The 21,912-nt window shown below is 34.1% G+C and overlaps 1 protein-coding gene across 4 annotated transcripts in view; it reads left to right on the plus strand.

Annotated features, from left to right (window-relative positions):
• LOC149796700 (uncharacterized) overlaps positions 1-21,912 on the plus strand; it is a 70,796-nt gene that overhangs the window by 32,295 nt on the left and 16,589 nt on the right. For 2 of the 4 annotated variants that reach the window (XM_089961329.1, XM_089961330.1), the window contains exons 2-8: positions 6,557-6,787; positions 7,278-7,472; positions 11,096-11,236; positions 13,264-13,416; positions 14,211-14,351; positions 15,016-15,156; positions 15,431-15,570. In XM_089961329.1, the coding sequence (XP_089817455.1) occupies positions 6,557-6,787; positions 7,278-7,472; positions 11,096-11,236; positions 13,264-13,416; positions 14,211-14,351; positions 15,016-15,156; positions 15,431-15,570 (1,142 nt within the window). The remainder of the gene's footprint in view (positions 1-6,556; positions 6,788-7,277; positions 7,473-11,095; positions 11,237-13,263; positions 13,417-14,210; positions 14,352-15,015; positions 15,157-15,430; positions 15,571-21,912) is intronic. The other 2 variants (XM_089961331.1, XM_089961332.1) reach the window with 2 other exon arrangements.

Here is a 21,912-nt window from a genome sequence, read left to right on the forward strand (position 1 = left end):
AGAATTCATAATTAAACCTGTTACGCATTTAAATAATATTGTCCTGTCACGAAGTAAAAGTCGACCTTAGTGAATATCAATTTGCAAAAACAAAAAGCAATCAGAAATAATTGTGGGGTCACACTGAACCATTCTCGTGCAAAATTATCTGAGAATGTCCTGTGAGGTTGACACAAGCACAACTCAGCTTAATTTTGGCCAAGCGCAACAATACCTAAGAGATATTAAAGTTTTCCACGTCTGAGGTGACGCAAATGCAAAACAACGGTGAAGTGTAATTTTTCCATTCCTTGCAGCGATTCCAGAATTATTGGCAACAGCCGCTCTAGAGGTTGCAAAAGCTCTAGAATTAGAATTAGTCTGAGCTGCATCAGGAGTGGATTTGAAAAGGCGGTGGATGGACGCATAGTGTCTCGCAGTCGTATTAAATGGAAGAAACGTTTGAATTTAGGGAATGAGTCATCGAATATCATCGGGCAGAGGTCTTCGATTAAGAGGTGGCAGAAGGCCATGTCGTTGACTGTTTCATGTCGTTTGTATGTGACATTAACTTACATAGATGGTGCCACGCAGACGTGAAACTGGCATATCCAATCTGGATTTATCAACATGCCCCTGACAATTGTTGCGTCGCATGCCTAGTAACACCTCTTGTTAATTATTTATCCCAGTTTATCTCAACTCGACTACACCGTGCTCATATGAATTTGACCTAACGTGCCACGAATGCGGATTTGTCTAAGACTTATAATCATATTGTTGGAGTCGATTCAGGTGAGCTTGTGATTTTTGAAGATCAAACTGGTAAACTTTAAATATCTATATTTTTTCTAATAACCGTATTTGTCATTTGTGCCAGTAAAATAAATATTTGGCTGGAAGTGCATGTACATGTTGCGCCTACGCAGGATGATATGGCAAGACAAAGTCTTCCTGTTATGCAAGTAAAATACATGCTTATATTATTAATTGAAAAACTACGGCGGGCCTCATTCTGCCTGGCGTGAAAAATAATAATCGTAGCGGAACAACAAAGTGACATTACCAAGTGATTTGTACAAGTTAAGTCTTGCTTCAGCAGCGGTCGTGCTGCAGCTGACACTGTTACTCCTGGTGTGACTGGAATCACGACAACATTAGCAATTGTAGGTGCACCAATCGGTCTTATTGTCGGCATTATATCGATAGTAACCGGTATCTCTGGTGTTGCTAGGAAATTAATTTCAATGCGATTATATTGATGATGTCGCGTCTATTCCAAATTGCTTGCGGCAATACAAAGGAGTCTGAATACAATCGGTAAACTGTATTCATTTGCAACGGATGATGAAATAATCAGAGTGGATGAGTTTGAGACTATGTTGATAGAACTGGAAAATCACAGACAGTTACGGACACAAAGTACAAATAGCGTAGATTTACAGACCGAAAAATTCAGATAGAAAACACGCTGAGATCTGGTTACTGATCAAAAACACATTAGCTCGCAGTGTGTGTATGGATCGGTGCCTGAATGAATACACTCCACTGGTTTTTATTTTACAATAACAGGATTAGTATGTGTGGCTGGTGTTGTGTCCCTATTTTAGCTCTTAGCTCTTGGATCACGTGCCATATCTGGACACAATTTCATGTGGTCAACATGCAACGATCACCTTTGCCAAGATGCTTTTAAAAATATATATACGGGTCCTTTTCTTTACTGAATAAAGTGGCAATTAATTTGTAAATTTAATAGGATATTTAATTTTTGTTGCATTCAGTATTCAGTTAAACACGTAAGTTTGCATTGAAAATAAAGATGACATCATAGACTGTAGTAAAATGTATTAGTGAATAGTAGTGAAGATTAATCGCTGTGATCATTAGCACAAGTGTTACCGGAGTCTGACGTTAAATAACATTATATTGCCAATGAATGAGGAACAAACTAATTATATTATCCACATTAACCATGAAATTCATGAATCTGGCTGCTATTTTGTTCTCTTCATATCTCTAGTTTCCATCATATGTCATATATAAATAGTATGGAGCAAAAAAGCAGAACAAATTATTATTATTATTATTATTATTATTATTATTATTATACTGGCCGCCATTTATAGCCTATCCTGTGCTGAAAAATGGCGTTAAACCCTACAACAACAACAACAATTGGGGAACGCATGTTCAGAAATGAGTATTTCAGTACCAGTAGTAATGTTACTGATGTTTGAATAAATACGCGGCTCTTACTATTTCAGGTTGATGAAAGTCTTTCATTTACACTTTCCACAAATGTTGTTGTGGTCGATCATCTATATTTAGGAGATGATCAACAACCGTGTTATTGCCCGTATCGAGTAAACAATAAATTAAATATGAAATTAATGGATGGAAAAATACAGATCTGTGAAAAAATATATAATAAAACAAGAGCCCCTTTATGTAAAATGTAACAATTTAATCAATTAATAAATAAAATGAAATTGAACATGACATTGGAATGATTCATTGGTCTTAGGAACAGTCACATACTTTATGCGAAGTTCAATTAGCCGTTCTGATACACCGATCAAACAAATTTCATTACAGAATCGAGTGACTGATCAAACATAAATTGGGTTGCTTCCAGTCTTTCCAAATCACTGTCGGTGATAGGTCGACGTTGCCTTATGTTTTCTCTCTCGGTGTGATTCACTATGTCTCTGTGTCTGTCACTGTTAATATTCCTACTCTCTTTTACGTCAGATATTGTCTATCGTAATTCAAAAGAACTATGCTATGGTCATTTATCAAATTCATACTGGTATTTAGTCGTAACATCCTTGCTTGCCACTACCCTCATTCCTAGCAGAGAATCATTACGTAATTAGACCTCTTAAATAAACCACCACACCCCACTCTGGCTATAAATTACCGGCTGTGCTATGCCTGTCGGCACACGTTCCTGATAATAAGACCGTCAATTCTCGATTGAAAAGAATTCACAACTTTATTACATAAATTAATTAATGGACATCACTCCTTGTCTTTACTACAATGCCGTTTTAATTAGCGAGTCATTGACTTACATTTCAAGATATAGCAAAATCTGTTTTCAGCATACATGATACAAAAACGTAAGACAGATAATTTATTTCTCACAATTAGTACCAGAAGAAATGCATGAAGTCCTTACAATATATGATTTCTATTACATATGAATGAGGTAGTTTTAACAATTTCATGTAATCAACGAATCATATAATATTCAAGGAAAAATGCGTTTATACAATTGCCTTCTGAATTCAAGGAAAATTTAAACGTTAATTAAAGTGAAAAAATTCAATAAATAACTACAAAACATACATCAATGACCATACTATATGCAGTTCAGGATAACCTTGTGTTTTAGTGAGACCATCTCTTACTATTTAGCTGAATTTCTCTATTTTTTGTGTCCTCCTTTTGGACACATGTTACTTGGACAATAGAACGGGAAGTATTTATTTCCGGTAGAAAAATTAAGCTTTCCTCAGACTGTCTACTATCGCGAGGGAGACTAAATCCACTGTGAATTTTGTCTGGGAAACACATCCTTTCGTTTAGCTTAGCCAGTCAGAATTACATTCTCAAACCACCAAAAAATACAACACTCTAATCGAATTCAAAATAGTCCGCCTTTATTACTAGCTATTATTGAAAATATTATTTAATGACACCCATTTCAAATGGCCCAAGATGTTCTCCGGCTTTTCTGAACCCTCTTATTCCCAACACTTAACGCTACAATGACATATATATAGGACTGTTATTGAACGGACTGTAATTAAAATTCAACTCATGCCCCAACAGAGCAGATCCCATCCCTTGCAGACAGCAATTTATTGTGATTCTATTCCATAGGTTAAACGTAAGTTTCACGCTGACTACGACAGAAAGTACTGCAATATTATCTCTACATAAAAATGCATAATTACGATAATCTAGAATTTCGGTCATAATTCATAGTTGTTAATTTGCAAGAGTATTGCATGCTTGATGGAACTGATGCATAATCAATTCAGTTAAATGTAAGGCATATTTTGTCCTCGTTGACTCAACCCATAGGTAGTTATCGAAGTCATGGAATAGTCCCAGGCAGCCACCTTTCCAGTTAATCCCCCCCCCCGTCTATTCATCCATGTAAATATTCCATTCTTTTGTATGATTGTATATGAATAAACAGCTTGCAATAAGTCACGTGCAACCGTCGTTACATGAACTCAAGCACGGACAAATACATCTCTGTTACATGTATTGTTTTAAAACAATTGGCAAAATATTAAGTTTGGGATTGACTAAATAGGTTCATTTGAATCCGTGTTATGTTGGTCAATATTGTGTTTAATTTTCATTTTGGTCCGCTTATCATATATTAGTATAACATGTCATATATATGCATCAGTTCAAAAGTCTTCATCGCATAAGTATTAATTAGTATTTTTTAAATATTAATGAAAGAATAAGACACCAATGAGGAATATGGTTCTGTGTCGATGACAAGAGAAACAATGCAGACTCTTTAAAGTCCATGTTCTTTGTTGATCGGTTGTCCCACGTTAACACATACATTAGGACAAAATTTAAGGATATGTATATTACACCCCTGCCATATAATTGTTATGGTTGCTGACAACTAGTCTTAATTTGTCATTACTTTCGACTGTTTGTATAAAGGTATTTGGTTGTAGAGAGGTGTCTTTATTACATGATGACAACTTCAATTGTCTACGCCTGTTACTTGCGCTACATTTCCAAAATCCATTTGGCGACGTCATGACACTCACATAATAATGAATCTATTACCACATGTTGATCAGTATGCATATATTTCTACCACGGATCCAGTCGAAGTGAAATGAAGATTTAGTTGTCAATAAATAGAAGAGACAGCCATTGATAAATGTTCATGTTCCGGTGACCATTTATGTAGGCTATCCACCTCTCAGAAAAAGATGTGCATTTTTCGTTTAGGGGACGTTACCGTCAGAAACGTTTTGTTCCGACTGACGTTTTTCTGTTTGACTGAATGAAAGCATGGATTTTATTTACGAAACAAGTGGTTAACTGAATACAATCTCACTTAGCTGTCTTTCAGGTCTTTTAACTGACAAGGAAATCTTGATTTTAAGCTTACCTTATATCGTAGGTTTCGTTTGTGATTGTATGCAAGACAAATGGTTCATTGTGTAGTTTAGTTTATATACACAAGTTCAAAATCAATTTTCTCATTTTGACAACGATTCAAGAGCAGTTAATATCTATAAAAAAACAATAAAATCTAAGAGACATTTATACTGGAGACAGGATACTAACTTTTAAAGAATTTATTAGCGATGGCGTCAACCATATGAATAATTTGAAGGAAAACAACAAAATATAATCTGAAACATAATGTCGAGCAATGTGATTATAAACATAATACAAATGAAAAAGACCATTATGTGTAATTATCATGCTTTCTAATTATAACAAGGATTCTATCTTATAAACATTTGGAACCTTCCAGAATGAAAATTTCATTAGGTAATAGTTTTTTGGAGAAAACGCCATTTGTGACCTGAGGTCATGAAGAAGACTATATAATCTTGTTACCTGGAAATACAAATTATTCGTATTTTAAGATCCAAGCAGAATGAGTCAGAATATTATTGTGCCCAGTTTTTCATTTCAGTAGGAATTTATTTATTCAAATTATTTAATTCAATTGACTTTTCTTGGCAAATACAAAGTGACACAAAAAACATTCTTGGAAAGAGAGATTTGGATTCATAGTGAAATTTAAATAAGGATATATTCAGGGATTGTATTTTTGTGATTCAACAAAAGACTGTTGGCACATCATTAAGACACAGGCCACCACAGGTACATTTAACACTTCCGGCTTTAGATTTATTTTCGAATATCACTAAAGTTTATTCAGAGCTTTAAATATTAGGTCTTGTCTCAGAAATTCCATGATTATTTGGGATTTAATTCTCAATACAATAAGTTCCTATTTTTACTTTTTCACTTTGTATTCTAAGGAAATAATTTGTTTTCGAATTTTACAAAACCTTTATATTCCCATTCTTTTCCATTACTATTTCCATTACTTATTTTAAGACCATCAAGTCCTTATAGTATGTACGTATGTATGTATGTATGTATGTATGCATGTATGCATGTATGTATGTATGCATGCATTTTCTCTTCAATTTTAAGAATAGCGAGTCATGTTGTTTGTTTTAAGTTTCAATTTACCTTTCAATAAATCTGCTTATCAGTCGTCAATAATGATCTGGAACAATTTCAACTGGACGGCTGATAAGGCTTTAGATGGTAATACAGATGGAAAATATCCTGATACATCCAAGAACTGTAGTGCAACACAACGGCATTTGGCAACCATACATGGGAGGTTGATATTGGCTTCCTGATTATTACTATTTCCATTACTTATTTTAAGGCCATCAAGTCGTAATAGTATGTATGTATGTATGTATGTATGTATGTATGCATGCATTTTCTCTTCATTTGTAAGAATAACGAGTTATATTGTTTGTTTTAGGTTTCAACTTCGCTGTCAATAAATCTGCTTATCAGTCGTCAACATTGACCTGGAATAATTTTAATTGGACGGCTGATAAGGCTGTAGATGATAATAAAGATGGACGAAATCCTGATGTATCCAAGACCTGTAGTGCAACAGAATATCGTCGGGACAACCATACATGGGAGGTGGATATTGGCTTCCTGATTATTGTAAAGGCCATCATGGTTTATGAAAGAAGTGATAATAGTAAGTTTCCTTCGTTATTAGAATGCAGGTGCATATTCCCTCGTCTAAATGAATATTTTAACATAGATTTATCAAGCACAATATTATGCCCTAAAATTAAGTTGAACGTAAGAAATGGACCGACATACATTTCGTAGTTTTACGTACCCTCATTTGTCCTATTGAGTGGGTAATATCATAATTCCAATACATCTTTGCCAATGTGTATGTGTAAATATATCTAATTAAAGCATAATAAATGAATATAACAAACGGTGAAGCGAAATATATACACTCTTTGTGCAGACGTGGATATCCATGTTCCTTGTATCATGCAGGATTCCACCGTCTGAAAGACCTATTTAAAATATATGCATAATGAGTGAGAAAATGTCATTATTCAAAACATTTTCATATAACTCAACGTTGCCTATGTTTATACGTAACCATATACATTGAAAAAAAAAAAAACATATGAATAATTATTCTAAAAGGACTATTTCTACTTTAGATGATCAACTTTCCGGTTTTAAAGTATTCATCGGGAATGCTACGAAGCCATGGACTGCGAATCAACCGTTAGTAGAAGTACAGCCAGGCAACAATCCACACACATTTAGAGTTAATGATTCTTTAGCCCGGTTTGTATCAGTGATACGACAAAACAAGGCCATTCTTATGATTTGTGAGGTCGTGGTCGATGGTGGTAAGTGTATTGTCAAAGATATGTACAAAATTATATCTTTATTGATAATGGAATGACAATACACCTAATGCTTTGTATTCCGCTCGCCGTTGTTCGAATAATCCATTACAATGAAAATGTAATTTATTCAACGTGGATGTGACTTACCACTTTCTCTATCTTCTGGGTCTAGCATCACTCAATATACACGTGGGGTATATAGAGGCTATATTTGAATAAAACTTTGTCTTTAGTTTAAAGGTGAAACCACAAATCTTAGCAGTCATACACATTGAAGGTACAGTTCGGTGTATAATGTTTGCCAAACATTGATGCCCGTAACGTCGCTACGACTCTAGGTCATAATTACGAAACAGAAATAAGAAAAACTAATACTTTAAGAAAAATGAACAAGTTATTTATTCATCTACCCTCCAAATAATCCTAAGTGTCTTATCACAAGTCCAACATTAAAGAATAGTTCAATGATTTACAATAGTCGCAATTGTTCTGATTTACCACAGTAATGCAGTACATAATGACTTCGAACGAGTGCACAATAATTCAAAAGTAATGCGATAATACAAAGTCAATGAGTTCTTAGTAATTCGTTGAGTAATTTAAAAGAAGAACTCCTCTCGAATAATATCTCAATACGGTCATAAACTCTGATAACAAATGGATTCCAGGGAATGAATTAATGAATTATTCGTGTTTTAAGTCCCTATTTATAATATTTTCTCTTGATATAGTTGTGAGTCATTCCAATGGAAAACTTCAATCAATTCGCAAACAAGCCGGGCCAAAAATGTTCCGAACATAAATTTTGTGCCAACATCACTCTTCACTTTATTCTGAATGCTCTTATATTTTGTTTATGAGGGAGAAATAGTACTTTTTTGACCGAACCGCTTTTGTTATATCTGAGATGGCTTAAGATGGAGAGCATTAATACACCGAAGTATCAAAAGAATTGCAATGTACCATCTGTTTTAAAGGACGTGTTAAAAAGCAATGTTGCAAGCTGATTATTGTTGATTTGATTTAGAAATGACCTTGATATATACCTCATCTTCGAAAGTAAATTAACGTGTCATAGTATCTCAGCTTGAAAATATGTTAAAATTTACAAATTCTCTTTAGACTTAAAAGTCCATGTACTAAACATTCTTGATAAATATCGACTATCAATCCATTCTTAAAAATGTTTGTTACAAAGGTCCTTGTCAGAACGTGGATATTTTATTCACGAAGAGGAGGATTAGATCTAAAAACTCTCTCTTATGTTGATCAGACTTTATAAAGAAAATTTTAGACAATTACAGTATCATATCCTTTGAACTTGTAAAATGAATTTCAAAATGTCGTGTACTTTCTGAAACATAAAATTGATATTTCGGCACTTCTCTTGTAATATTTCTTCTCGTTATCATGATAAGTCAATGACATACGGGGTCGATGAAAGATTTAAATTTGAAAGTGACAACACATATCCGTATATTCACGAAGTAAGAATTTGAATTTAGCGTTCAATGGAAATAATGCATCCTTGTTATCTCTACTGAAGAGGTGAGAAATAAAATGGACAATGCTATCAATTTATAATCATACGCTTCAATTAAAATTGCGTACGTACGCCGCTTAGAGAGAGGTACACATCAGAGAGAGAGAGAGAAATTTATCGGGTTCACTCGGGACAACCGTACAAGTAAATAAAAAAAGCAAAGAAACAAACACACAGTAATTTTACATTGAATTATGTTCCCAATTAGGGGTGACATGAAGGAGACAGTATATATATACATTACAGTCATATCTTGTCAAAGTAAATAATCCTATAACTATGGAAAAGATAAATAAACATACGCAGCCAACATTCCATATTGAGAAAATAAGAGAAATTAATTTCTTTTTTTCAAACTATAATAGTCGCTGTTTTATGTTAGTGTCATATAGGGTAGTAGTGATTGGTGCTGGGAAATGGGAGAAGATTTATGTTGATTTATCATAGATTTTGATCAAAGTACAGTTGTCTAAACACCAGTATATACTTTGCATGTTCTTTTATGCATCAGCAAATTGTTTTGATGATACATGTCATGGTGCTACAAAAAGGTACAAAACATCTAAGTAATTAACATCCTAAAATGAAACTAAATGCTTCATCGAAAGCTACAAACATGGAAAATATATTATCCTGAACGCAAAAGGATTTCGACTCGGACTATATTTTGTATTTACTACTCACAAGATGAAGTCTCATGATAGTCACACACGCAAACACACACACACACACACAACACAGATATATATATATATATATATATATATATATATATATATATATATATATATATATATATATATATATATATATGCCACGTTTGCCTGCCGCGATTACGTAAGTCAGGAACAAAGGAATGGGTTAACGCCATGAGTATGTCGACCCTGCACTGTGGTTGCGATTCGCGTTTGAACAAGAGCCGCTGCGTTTGGTGTTAAAACTTGCATGTAGACGTTGGAAACTTTGTGCTAGAACAAAGGACCCTTGTTGCTGTTGTAAATCTCCCCGCGTTGACAGATGGCCTGAGGCTCGTCTGTTAAGTGAACCGACTGGGGTAGAATTGATATCCAATCAGAACTGAGAAAGGGTGGGGCCATCAATTCGAACCAGAATTTAACAGTCATTTGGGCTAGGAACGAATTAGTGATTGTAAGCCACCGTACTGGTCAAGCCGAAATATACTCACTCCGGGAGCCACTCGTGATTTGGCCGGAAAACACTTAGTACATTGTAAAGGACAGAAAGCTTCGTAAAGGAAGCTTTTGTGGACAGAACTACCTGGTAGTCAAGTTCCGAGTCTCAGAGAGACAGGATAGAACAAGGCAATAGGCCGAGAACAAGCCTAGTTGCCGGAGAAAGAGAGAGAGAAGGAGGAGGCTAAAAGGAGACAAAAGGGGAAGAGGATATGAAGAATCGGAGTACAGAAAACGCCGGAAGGAGGAAAGGAATTGGCAGAGCAAACACAGATGAGTAGAAACCAAGTACAGGGGAAAGCCATCTTACATTATAATCACTTGATGAAATAGGTTCTTACATGGTCAAGACGAAGAAGATTGGTTGAGGAAATAATATCGTTTAATTTGTATTAAATTGTTTTTCTTTTAAATTTCACCTTTGTGTTCTTAATAATTTAATTGTCGGTACTGATGACTGGGGGCTCGGAGCTTTACATCTCTCTATCACTAATTTCACTTCCTGCAAAACGAACCAGGGTGGGAATTCCACACTAATTCAAATAAATATTGGTAGCATCCCACCCCAACGCATAACAGTGGGTCACATAGAACTTCACAATATATATATATAAATATATCAATATATATATATATATATATATAATCTAATTCTTGTCTGCATACACATGTATACTGTCCTTGGAACCTAACTTAATACAGCTTCCTTTACTCGATTGTGAAGCTATAACTGAAATTTATCAGCGTGTTTATGTTTGGGTACATCAGTTGAATGTTGCCATTTCATTGGACAGGCAGTTGTTCATTAACATTCCTTCACGTATTGATACACATTAGTCGATATGTGTAAACCTGGAAATACTTTTGATATAAACTCTTTTTCTTAGAGTGTCAGAAAGGAACATTTGGCGATGAATGCAATGAAACCTGTGGGAACTGTCTTAACGGCAACGTTAGCTGTAATAGTACAACCGGACATTGTATAGAAGGATGTGAGAGAGGATGGAGTGGTATAACGTGTAACGACGGTATGTCTTATTTAACTAAAGCTTTCCTGAGTCATTTCTAATTACCGGTGATTCAAGCATATTATTAAATTAAAACTAAATAATATGGGGTACCTACTTCCAAGATAATTTTGATGGAAAGCAAAATTATCAAGCATTTTTACGTCTTTATTGTAAAATAGATTTATCCACAAATTGATTAGTACACAGTTCTTTGTATGTTTTAGTTACAAGCTAAAAGGTGCTTAAAGTATTTCCACATTAATGGTTCTTCGATGAAAATATTTAAAGTAATTCAGCCTTGGTGGTTCTTAGAAGAAAGTGTACTTGAAGCTCTACTTAAAAGTAGCTCAGTTTAAAGTTAATGTTCGTAATATAATAGTGGGACAAAGACGCAAATAAATGGAATTATTGTAAGCAATGTACACCATCTTTGGCATAAAATATTGAATGATACGATATTTTTAGGAATTATATACTGTGGTATGGTAACAACAACGACTTTATTGATCTATAAAGCTCTATGCGAAAGAAGCATTGTAAAGACCATTTGATGTCTTAATAAACCAACTAATTTCATCTATAAGGTGTCATTGTTTAACTTGATTATATTTAAAATTAACTACAGGAAGTATATCTTTTGTTTGATGAGGCAAAAAAAGCCCAATCTAATGCATGCAAGAATATGAGAACTCATCATGGTTGCCAGAAGTTACGAAATAAAGGAAACCCCTACTTGTATTATTGACAATTATTACACCTGAAATTAATGTAAAAGGCTCTAATTATTTGCGATGTTAAAAAAGTGCAGTTCGATGGTAATCGTAAAGAACGATACGGAGAGGTACATAACTTACACTATGCTCCAAACCATTTATGACAGATGCATTCTTTTGCAAAAGAACTGATTATAGTTTCTTTTCTGTTGGAATTGTTATTATAAGCTTTATTAGATCATTGTTCAAAATATGGAAAGGTTAAAGAACTTGTGACAAATATCTGATGTGAAAAATCATTCTGTTAGAATGTGATAAAGAAACATACGGCTATTGATGCAACAAAATATGTGGCAAGTTTTTGACCATCGATAACATTTTTTGAACATCGGACGAACTATACCACTATGACTGTGAAGCTGTGTCAACAAGCATTCCAATCTGCAGCTGCAACTATACTTTGAAACAAGCTTTAGTTTTTGCTAGCTTGATCTTGTTCCCGGAATTAATTTTCCTGGCACAAAGTCTTCTGTTTTATTGGTGTCACGTTTCTGTGAAAATCGTTCGTTAAATATCGTAAAACGTAACGCTATATATGCATGGGAATTCTTAAATAAGTAAGCATAATTGTAATCTCTCATCGGTATATTTCAGGAAATATTAGCTAATATCTCAGTTGTGTTTCCGTGTTACTTTCCAGAATTTTATTAGATACTGAAAGGCTTTATAATCATTGTAATATGTTCAATGACCATTATCTTTCTAAATTATGTTTGTTATGTTGGAAAGGATTTCTAATTTTAATAGTTTGTCTCATGAAACATTCGTTTAAATGAAGAATACAAGGCATGTTGCATATTATATAGTGATAATAATGCTGATTGTTTTCAATATTCACCATATTTTCTCAGTATACGGGAAAACTGCATACTGACATCTACAGTTTTTCGGATGAGAAAGTAGAAGATGCAAATCTTCGGAAAATGCAGATAGGTGCAATGTATGACCAAGATTTACCTATATAGGAAGAACAACTTCATTTTACCTCTAAAGAAGTAACATTCCCAATCGTTAAAATGAACTAAGACGCTTAGTAAAAGATTGCCTTCGTTACAAAGTGTCATGGTGTTTGCTTTTCAAAATAATATTGGTAATATAACCTAAGGAATATATTATCCTTGTAAAGTTACGTTCAACACAATATCTGGATTTTCAGAATTTAAACAGTTCTTTCGAAAGAAAATATGAGACTGGGATCAAAAGATATAATGACCACATAGTCTTTCATTCAAGATAAATTACAAATTGTGACTATCCTATAATTTTATAAAGTATTTTTGTTAGGTTGCAAGATAGGATCATACGGCTACGGATGTAATGAAACATGTGGCATGTGTTTTAGCGGCACCAACATCTGTTCTGCGATTGACGGACAGTGCAATTTCGGTTGTGAAGCTGGATGGCAGGGAAGAACTTGTAAGCAGGGTATGTCACATTCTATCTGAAAATGGAATTGTCTGTTCGAACAATCTTTAAGTTGCCATTGTCAAAGTAAATATGTACATACTACTATTATATTTTTTACAATGCATTATTAAGATACTGTTAACGAAGGCAATGAGTTTCTGGCATTTACACATTTGTTTTTGTCTGCAAGAAAATAATCCACATAGATGGGACGGTACACTGTTCCTGAAACCTTTCTTTCAAGGGAAATATTAAATGTGTGTTTATCCTAAAATGCTGTGAATTATATTGTTTCCTCTAAGGATGCGATACAAGAGCATACTGTGTACTACATAGGAGATAGGAACTGTAGGATTCCATAGTCGTATACTCTTATATCGTATTTTAAATGAAAATAAATATGTAACATAATTTTTAGATAGTAAAATTTTTAATAAACCATGTGGCATGTGTTTTAGCGGAAAAATAGCTGTTCAACGATTGATGAAGAATGCAAGGTCAGTTGTGAAGGTGGTTGACTGCGCAAAACTTGTAAACCGGGTATGTCACATACCATCGGAAAATACAGCTGTAATCGCAAACATTATTTAAGTTGTCGTATTCAAAGTAAATATGTATGTCATACAATTATAGTTCCCGCTATTCATTTTCTTTGTGAATTTATTCACCAATTAGTTGCAGAATTTAAAATTTTGTTCCACAGGAACATACTCTACAGGGATGGGAAGGAAAAATGTTTACATACCGTTCCTTTTAAAAAAGTAAGAATAGTGTTTGTCCTATAATAATGTGAAATAATTTATTACCTTTAGGATGCAATATAGGAGCATACGGCCACGGATGTAATGAAACGTGTGGCATGTGTTTTAGGGGCAACAATAGCTGTTCAACGATTAATGGACAGTGCCAGATCGGTTGTGAAGCTGGATGGTGGGGAGCAACGTGCAAACAAGGTATGTCACATTCGGAAAATGCGGATATAGTCTCGAATAGACTGCATGTTGTCATTTTCAAAATAAATTTGCACTTAATACTAGCACAATTCACTAAAAATGCATTATTGTTTCAATAATAAAAATCTGAAGTTTCGTAATTTTATTTGTTTATGGCAAGACAATGTCCTGCAAGGAGTATGGGTGAAACATTCGACATCTCCTTCTTTCAAAGAAAATAAAAGTTATGTTTATTCGCAAATGCAGGTTCGTATATCTTGTTTGCATGTGTAAAACGAACATGCAGTTACAAGTCTGATAAAACTTGTGGTATGTATTTAGTGGCACCAACAAATGTTGAGTGATACATGGATGGTTACAGTTCGTTGGGAAAGCTGGGTGGTGGGGAGTACTTGTAAACCGTGCGTGGCATATTCTATTAGATTAAACAATTTTAAGTTGTGATTATCAAAGTAAAATCTGCACATAGCTCCAGTATAATGTATGAAATGTAGTAAATTTGAACGACTGCTTTCAACAAAACATCTGGATTTTCGGAACTTAAATATTGTTTGCACAAGAACATACTAAGATGAGAAGTTTCAAAAGCCGTACATCCTCTTTCAAAGGAATTCGCAACTTGTGTTAATGACAAACTGCCACTTTGTATTTTGTTTTCGTATAGAGTGCGATAAAGGAGCATATGGGTACGGGTGTAATGAAACCTGTGGAATGTGTTTTAGTGGCAACAACAGCTGTTCAAGTGTTGATGGACAGTGCAAGGTCGGTTGTGAAGCTGGATGGCAGGGAGGAACTTGTAAACAGGGTATGTCACATTCCATTGGAAAATGCAGATATAATCACAACCAAATTGTAAGTTGTCAAAATCATAATAGATATGCACATAAGACTTGTACATCGCTTAGAATACAATACATTTGGACAGCTACTTTTAGCAAATTTCGGAATGTTCAGAATGCATGTAGTTTTCTTGTGCACAGCAGATAATATGCTGGGATGAGTAAGTTACAATATTATTTCAAATATAAGTAAAATATTTAGTGAATTCTAAATTGCTGTTTGACATTTTGTCTCTTTAGCGTGCCAGAAAGGAACATATGGGGACGGATGCAATAGTACCTGTGGCATGTGTATAAACGGCAATAACAGCTGTTCAACGATTGATGGAAAGTGCAAGCTCGGTTGTGAGGCTGGGTGGCGGGAGAAACTTGCATACAGGGTATGTCATATTCTAGTTTGAAAATGTATATATTATCTCGGACAAAATGTACTTTGACATTATTTTAGCTCTCTTGTTCCTGAGTGTTTATCTAAAACATATAACGCCGAAGTGAAATCGTAGTGAGAAACGTTTCTATTGTTTTAATAAGAGGATGCACATTTTCATTTTGCATTTGTAAATTAAGTTTGAAATAACGGGGGAAGGATCATTACTATATTTCAGTAAATGATAAGTGATATACTTATGCTCAAATGTTTCGCAAATATTTCCTAATGATGCGCTACTATGTGTCTTTGCCGTGATTACTTATCACTGGATTGGTCTTTGATTCGATGCCATTAAAGTATTATATTTGTTATAATGATTATGGTAATAAAACTGTAAGGAAAATCTTAACGATCTTTTTCTTGTCGCAGAAATTAATAAAAGAAAATAAAGGGAATTATTTTATACTGTAACGAGTGAGATTTCTTTATATGAATTGCGCATAATGAGAGCATGAAATATTTCGCTTGCATTTGTTCGCGAAAGGTGTAAGAAACGTTATCCGGAAGATATGAAAATGCGAAAACCGAACAAAAGCACAATCTAAAATGAAAGATTATTGTAACGTTTCTCGTATAATTTTGATAATAATCTCTGCGAATATTTACCACCTGTTTATAAAAGCACTGATTTCGATGATTTAAAAATCGCTTTGACGCAGGATTACTCTGAATATACTGCAGGTTCATTATAATTTCCTTTTAGTACGTATTGTCCTAACAATACTATATCCAAATTTCATTAGTTGCTGGATTTAAATATATATTTATTCTGCCAGAACAGTTTCGTCTTGAATTTGCACGTGACCATAAAGCACTTAGTGACAAGGAAAGAAGAAGTGCACATCTGCTCAGAAAGCTTGTTTTCTTTGTCCTATTTTTTAAGAATGAGAAAGGAGAATATGAGGTTTTATGTGAAAAGAAATTTAGGTATCTGTTTAAACGGTGTCATTATTCGTTTCTTGAGCGACAGATGGACAGTGCTTGAACGGTTGTTAAGCTTGATGGTGTGTAAACTTAGGTAGTCATAAATGTAAGGGAAAATAATGCAATGCAAAACAGGCTGGACTTTGTCATTTGTTTGATATTTTGGTCTGAGTCATGTATTGTCTTCGTTCATTTAAGCTAGAATTAATCGTGATTTTAAATAACAGTAGGTCCACTCTATGCAATAATATAGTCTAGGTGTTTAAGTAATTTAAATCAGTTATTTTATGATGTTGACTTAAGTAAAACTGTGCTTATCTACTTAAGATGTAGGTAATTCTGACTAATTTAAGACGTGTTGTGTTGAGGGTGACAATTAAGCGAAAGGTAAAGGTTTGCTTATCAATCAATTGCGGCAAAATCATCATTCGTGCACTACTTCTCTACAACAAATTATATAAAAGCAGAATGTGTTTTTTCTTTCGTGCAAGAAGGTTTTGAAGTGAATATGTGTCATTAAAGACTATTGCAAAAGTGTGACCTTTCTTTTTGGTAAGGTTTCTAAATATTTAGCTGAGAATATGAATTATTTTGCATGTGTCGTGCTAGTCCCGCTTTTTCGTGATAAAGTTAGGGGATCGAAGACCCCTTAGAAAATATACAACAATCTAACAGCGTATATCGTTGCAAGGGACTATGATCTATCAGTTAGTTATACCCTTAGCTCGTATGACCAAAACGCAACTTGAGGGATTCTCTTTAGGCAATGCAGTTAAATTCTTTGAATATTCATGAAGTAAGTCAGGTCAGATATATTATTGAAAGGAACATATAAGAATGTGGTTCATGGCAATACAATCTTGAAAAGAACCAGAGGAAATATCAATGTGACTATAGGTGTATTATATTATTTACGGGCCATATTTATTTCTTGTGAAACAAAATTGGATATAATTATTATCTGATGTAAACACATTCAGGTATTGCGAATTGAATATAGGATTTAATGCTTCACTAAAAATCCATGAAAAGGTATATTATCGGGTAATATATTAAAAAGAAAACATAGGACGAGATTCGCTTCATAATACTTTCTTGTCGTTCATTCATCGGAGTGTTATGTATATTTAATTTACCTTGTTAGCATTTTTATTTCTTTTCATTATGCGCTATGGATAATTGAATTTTAGATTTGGCATTGTCAAAAATCGAGTTCTTTTCTACCTGACCTGACTCATTGATTTTGGTTTTGTAGTTGTTTTGAACCTATGGTCATAAATTAAGTAACAGAGAAAGTATAAAAAAAAACAATAAGGTTTGTAAAACTTAAAAATCAATTTATATATCAAAGATATAATTGAAAAGGCGCGAGGAACTTCCAGTATTATGGGATGAATCAAAACTGATCCTTATAAATGTCTAGATAAATGAAAGGTTCCTGATCAATTCAAAACCGGAAATGATCATGTCATCCAACGTCCCTGACGTTTTGAAGATAGCTTTGTACAGATTTTCTTCGAATAATGTATAACAGTTCTAGAATATTATTATAGTGCAACCAATGAGCACCTTCTATTTCCACTGAACAGTGCAAACAAACGTTTTACCTCTTATCTAAGTACAGCATAAAATACGTCTACAGATATTAAAAAAAGAACACAATAAATATGAATGACTTCAAAATCGGACTGAATCTGATTGCTCAGCTCTCTCCTTATATACACCATCTATTGCAACTGTATTTCACAATTGACCTCACGTGAGACAACACCACTCCTTTTCGGTCGATTTTCCGTATCCATATCACCTAGCCCAACCAATAGGAAGTTACATAATTATTCTAGAAACGTCAAAACCCATCCGCCACTGAGAAATTTAGACATATGCGCCATCAAGTGTTATTATCAAGAGTATTATTAATAATTGTCAACACATAAGTACGCACCTATTTATAGATCCTATGTAACTAATAAACTCTTAAGATCATATCACGTATGCAAAATGTAACCTCTTCCATTTACAAATGCATAACTGTTGTTTACAGATTGCAAGAATGTTACTTTTGTAAATGCATTATCCATGCAAACAAAGAAATTGCTGCATACGGAGCAAACGAGTGTTTATTTGTTTATGATATACACTGATGCTGAAACCTTGGATTAATGATTATTTGTTGTTGTTTTGATTTGTTTTGTCTTGTTTTTCTTCTTCTTCCAAAAGACAAATAGATATAAAAGAAGCAAACCAATCATGCGTTTATTATAAAGATTTATAATTAAACTGATTCGACATATTATCGGCTACAAAGAAGTGATTACGTCACCCGTTATTAAATTTTTGTTCTAAGTACACCTTTTATTGTTCTGTTGTCAACTAGATTTTATTGTAGAATATAAGTCCTTGAATGTTGACTTTGAACGTGTTTCTGTGCAGTTTGAAGTGGATTATGTTCATATGACTATTATGACTATTTCCTGGAAGGGTTACATAAGCAGGCCATTGTTTCTAGCCTATCTAGGTGAACATTCCTTGTTGATTTATGGAACTTTAAGCAAGTGTTATATCAAGCATTTTTTCATATTTCCTTTTGGTGCACCTTTAAAAAATAGTTTCGGATTGATTATTTCATTTGGATTTGTACATATGCATGCAAACTGAAAAATTAATTAGTAGACGAAAAATTTCCATTATTATCAATTTTCATAAAGTTTAGTTGTTCCGTAAGTTTATATGGTGGATAAAACTGATTTCGAAGCGTAACCAAAGCCTTTGATTCCGCAACCTGAGAGAATGTGGCGCTATAATACTTTATCTCAGAATTACTGCGTTCCCTGCTATCACTTTGTAAAATATATGTCGAAGATCTTCATTATATGGCGTAACTGATGACTTTAATCTTTGTTAATTCTTTAATATTATTCACTGAACTAGAAACCTAGGTGAGCTTACAGACACTTCAAACAAGGGCGCTAACTATTCCAGAACCTTTTCGGGTCTATCAGTAGAAAGGTTAATCGCATATGGCACGAGTAGATTTAGTTGTAGTAATAGTAGTAGTAGTAGTAGTAGTAGCAGTAGTAGAAATAATATCGTAATAAATTTGTCACTTGTAAATAATTTAAATGAAGTGGCTGAAATATAGTCGAGTAAAGAATATTATGTTTGTTGTGCCGTTGCATACAACAAAGATGATAAACAGTAGAACAGAAAATATATACCAATGTGATATCTGACGATACTCTTATTTACGAAATGTGGTTAAAATGATCCCTTTCAAGAGTGATAAACTACAATATTTATGATTTTTGATTGATCAACTGGCACCCCGTTTTCTATTCTATTGGAAGCCAATGCCAATTCACCCTACTTGCAATCATACCTAAAGTGTAGTTCTCACATATAAAGCTTGACTAACTTCCGAAAACGGTCGCTTTCGTTTTGCCTATGATCTTCAATTGAATTTATGGTAGTTCAGTAATTGTACCAGAGAATATCAAGGTGCATTACAATAAGCGTGAGCATATTTTTTTGTTGTTGGAAAATTAAAGGTCAAGTTCAAAGCAAGGTTATGGATAATAACGTCGGGCATAATTAATCACAAATATATGACATTCATTCGTTAAGTCACAGCAACATGGATATGACAGCGATATTATGAAGACAAAACTAACGAAAACAAAACCAAATGAGAAATCTTTAAATTGATATAACTGCATTAAACGCAATGGAAAGTAACATTTAGAACTTTGGATCACATCTTCAAACTTCGAAAACTCGAAAAAGTAAACATATTTAGAATAAATCTTAGATGAATTGTTGAAATAACTTACATTTCTGAAACTGAATATGAAGTGTTTCAGGTCTATATTTAACTCTGCTTTGTTGAAATTGTTAAAAATGCATGTCTCCTGACAAATAAATAATAATTAAAGAAGTTCGCACATGTTTGTGTTGAATATACAGTTCTCAATAAAATATATTACCTGTTCACATTAAAATTAAGGGTTACTCTTTGCTGTCACTGAACCGAATATGACAGACCAGCGATCCCAAGCCTAACCACATTACCTGCTTGACATAACTCGGTAGGCCCTATTTTATCATATGACAGGTATAACCTTTTCCTGTCAAATACAGCTCTACCTGGACGACGGAAAGTACCCATTATTTCCTTCTTTATATAATATAGACGAAGGACGGTGACACGTACAGATTACTGCACCGTGTTCACCTGGGTGACCACCCGTTTCTGGAATATTATTTGGCTAAATTCATCTTACAATTGTCGACATTGCTTCTGAAAAATCCAGAAAAACTATTCCTAATTGTCGGTTTCCGCTATTTATTTGTGGGTAGTAAAGTAAGCTAAACAGGTGATATAACTGTGCATTTATTGTAATATTTGCATTTTCGGACCGCTAGATATTGTCCATGAGACATCAATTGGTAATATACTTTGTCCCCGGTGTACAGTTTTGTTAGTTTATTTAAGTATTTAACGCACTTATGTGGTCGTATTGGTATACGCAAGCTCGGCCGGCTTTATACGTACTCTCTGTAGATGACCCTTCGGCTATTGTGCTGCCGGACCTCCGGTCGCTTCGATCACCATATTTCTATTTCGATTAAACTCAGAAATACATGCAAGTATGTATGTATGTATGTATGTATGTATATATATATATATATATATATATATATATATATATATATATATATATATATATATATATATATATATATATATATATATATATATATATATATCAGACAAGGCATGGAGTGGCTAGAGTAAAGAATACCCTTAGAAGTCCAACAACCGGAAATCTTAATCTGTTCACACGTCAGTTTGTCAATCTGGAACCTATACATGCGACTAAAGTTTGCGACGACAGTCAGCCACAAGTTAGTTCTGTAAGAGAATGCTATTCACATTAGTCTCCTGGATATGAAACACTTCCCACGCGTGGGTGGAATGCATCCAAAGGAAAACAAATCTCATAATGTCGTATATTACGGTCGTAATGCAGAACATCTTCCAGCAAAGGGACGGACAAAAAGATAACGGAATATTTGCTTTATGGCGTGAAAATACCTTCGTCGGTGTGCCCAGTTGCCCGGCCGATTCGTTATTAAGGAGAAGCGATCGGAGCCATACAAAGTGGTTTCTCCATCGACCAATCTTCCATCCATTCTGCTTGCTATGAGGCTGAATGTACTAGAACTATTCACGACTTGGTGGAGAAACCAAACTGTCCGCCTTTGTCCATCCAGTCCATTACACAAACGCATGGGCTTTTAACGCCGTTTCAATAAGGTCATTTTCGTTCCCTCCTGAGGTTCTAATACCGAAATTAGTCGGGTACTT

This window comes from Sinohyriopsis cumingii, chromosome 6, assembly GCF_028554795.1.
Source record: "Sinohyriopsis cumingii isolate HCF-2022 chromosome 6, ASM2855479v2, whole genome shotgun sequence".
Taxonomy (NCBI): Eukaryota; Metazoa; Mollusca; class Bivalvia; order Unionida; family Unionidae; genus Sinohyriopsis; species Sinohyriopsis cumingii.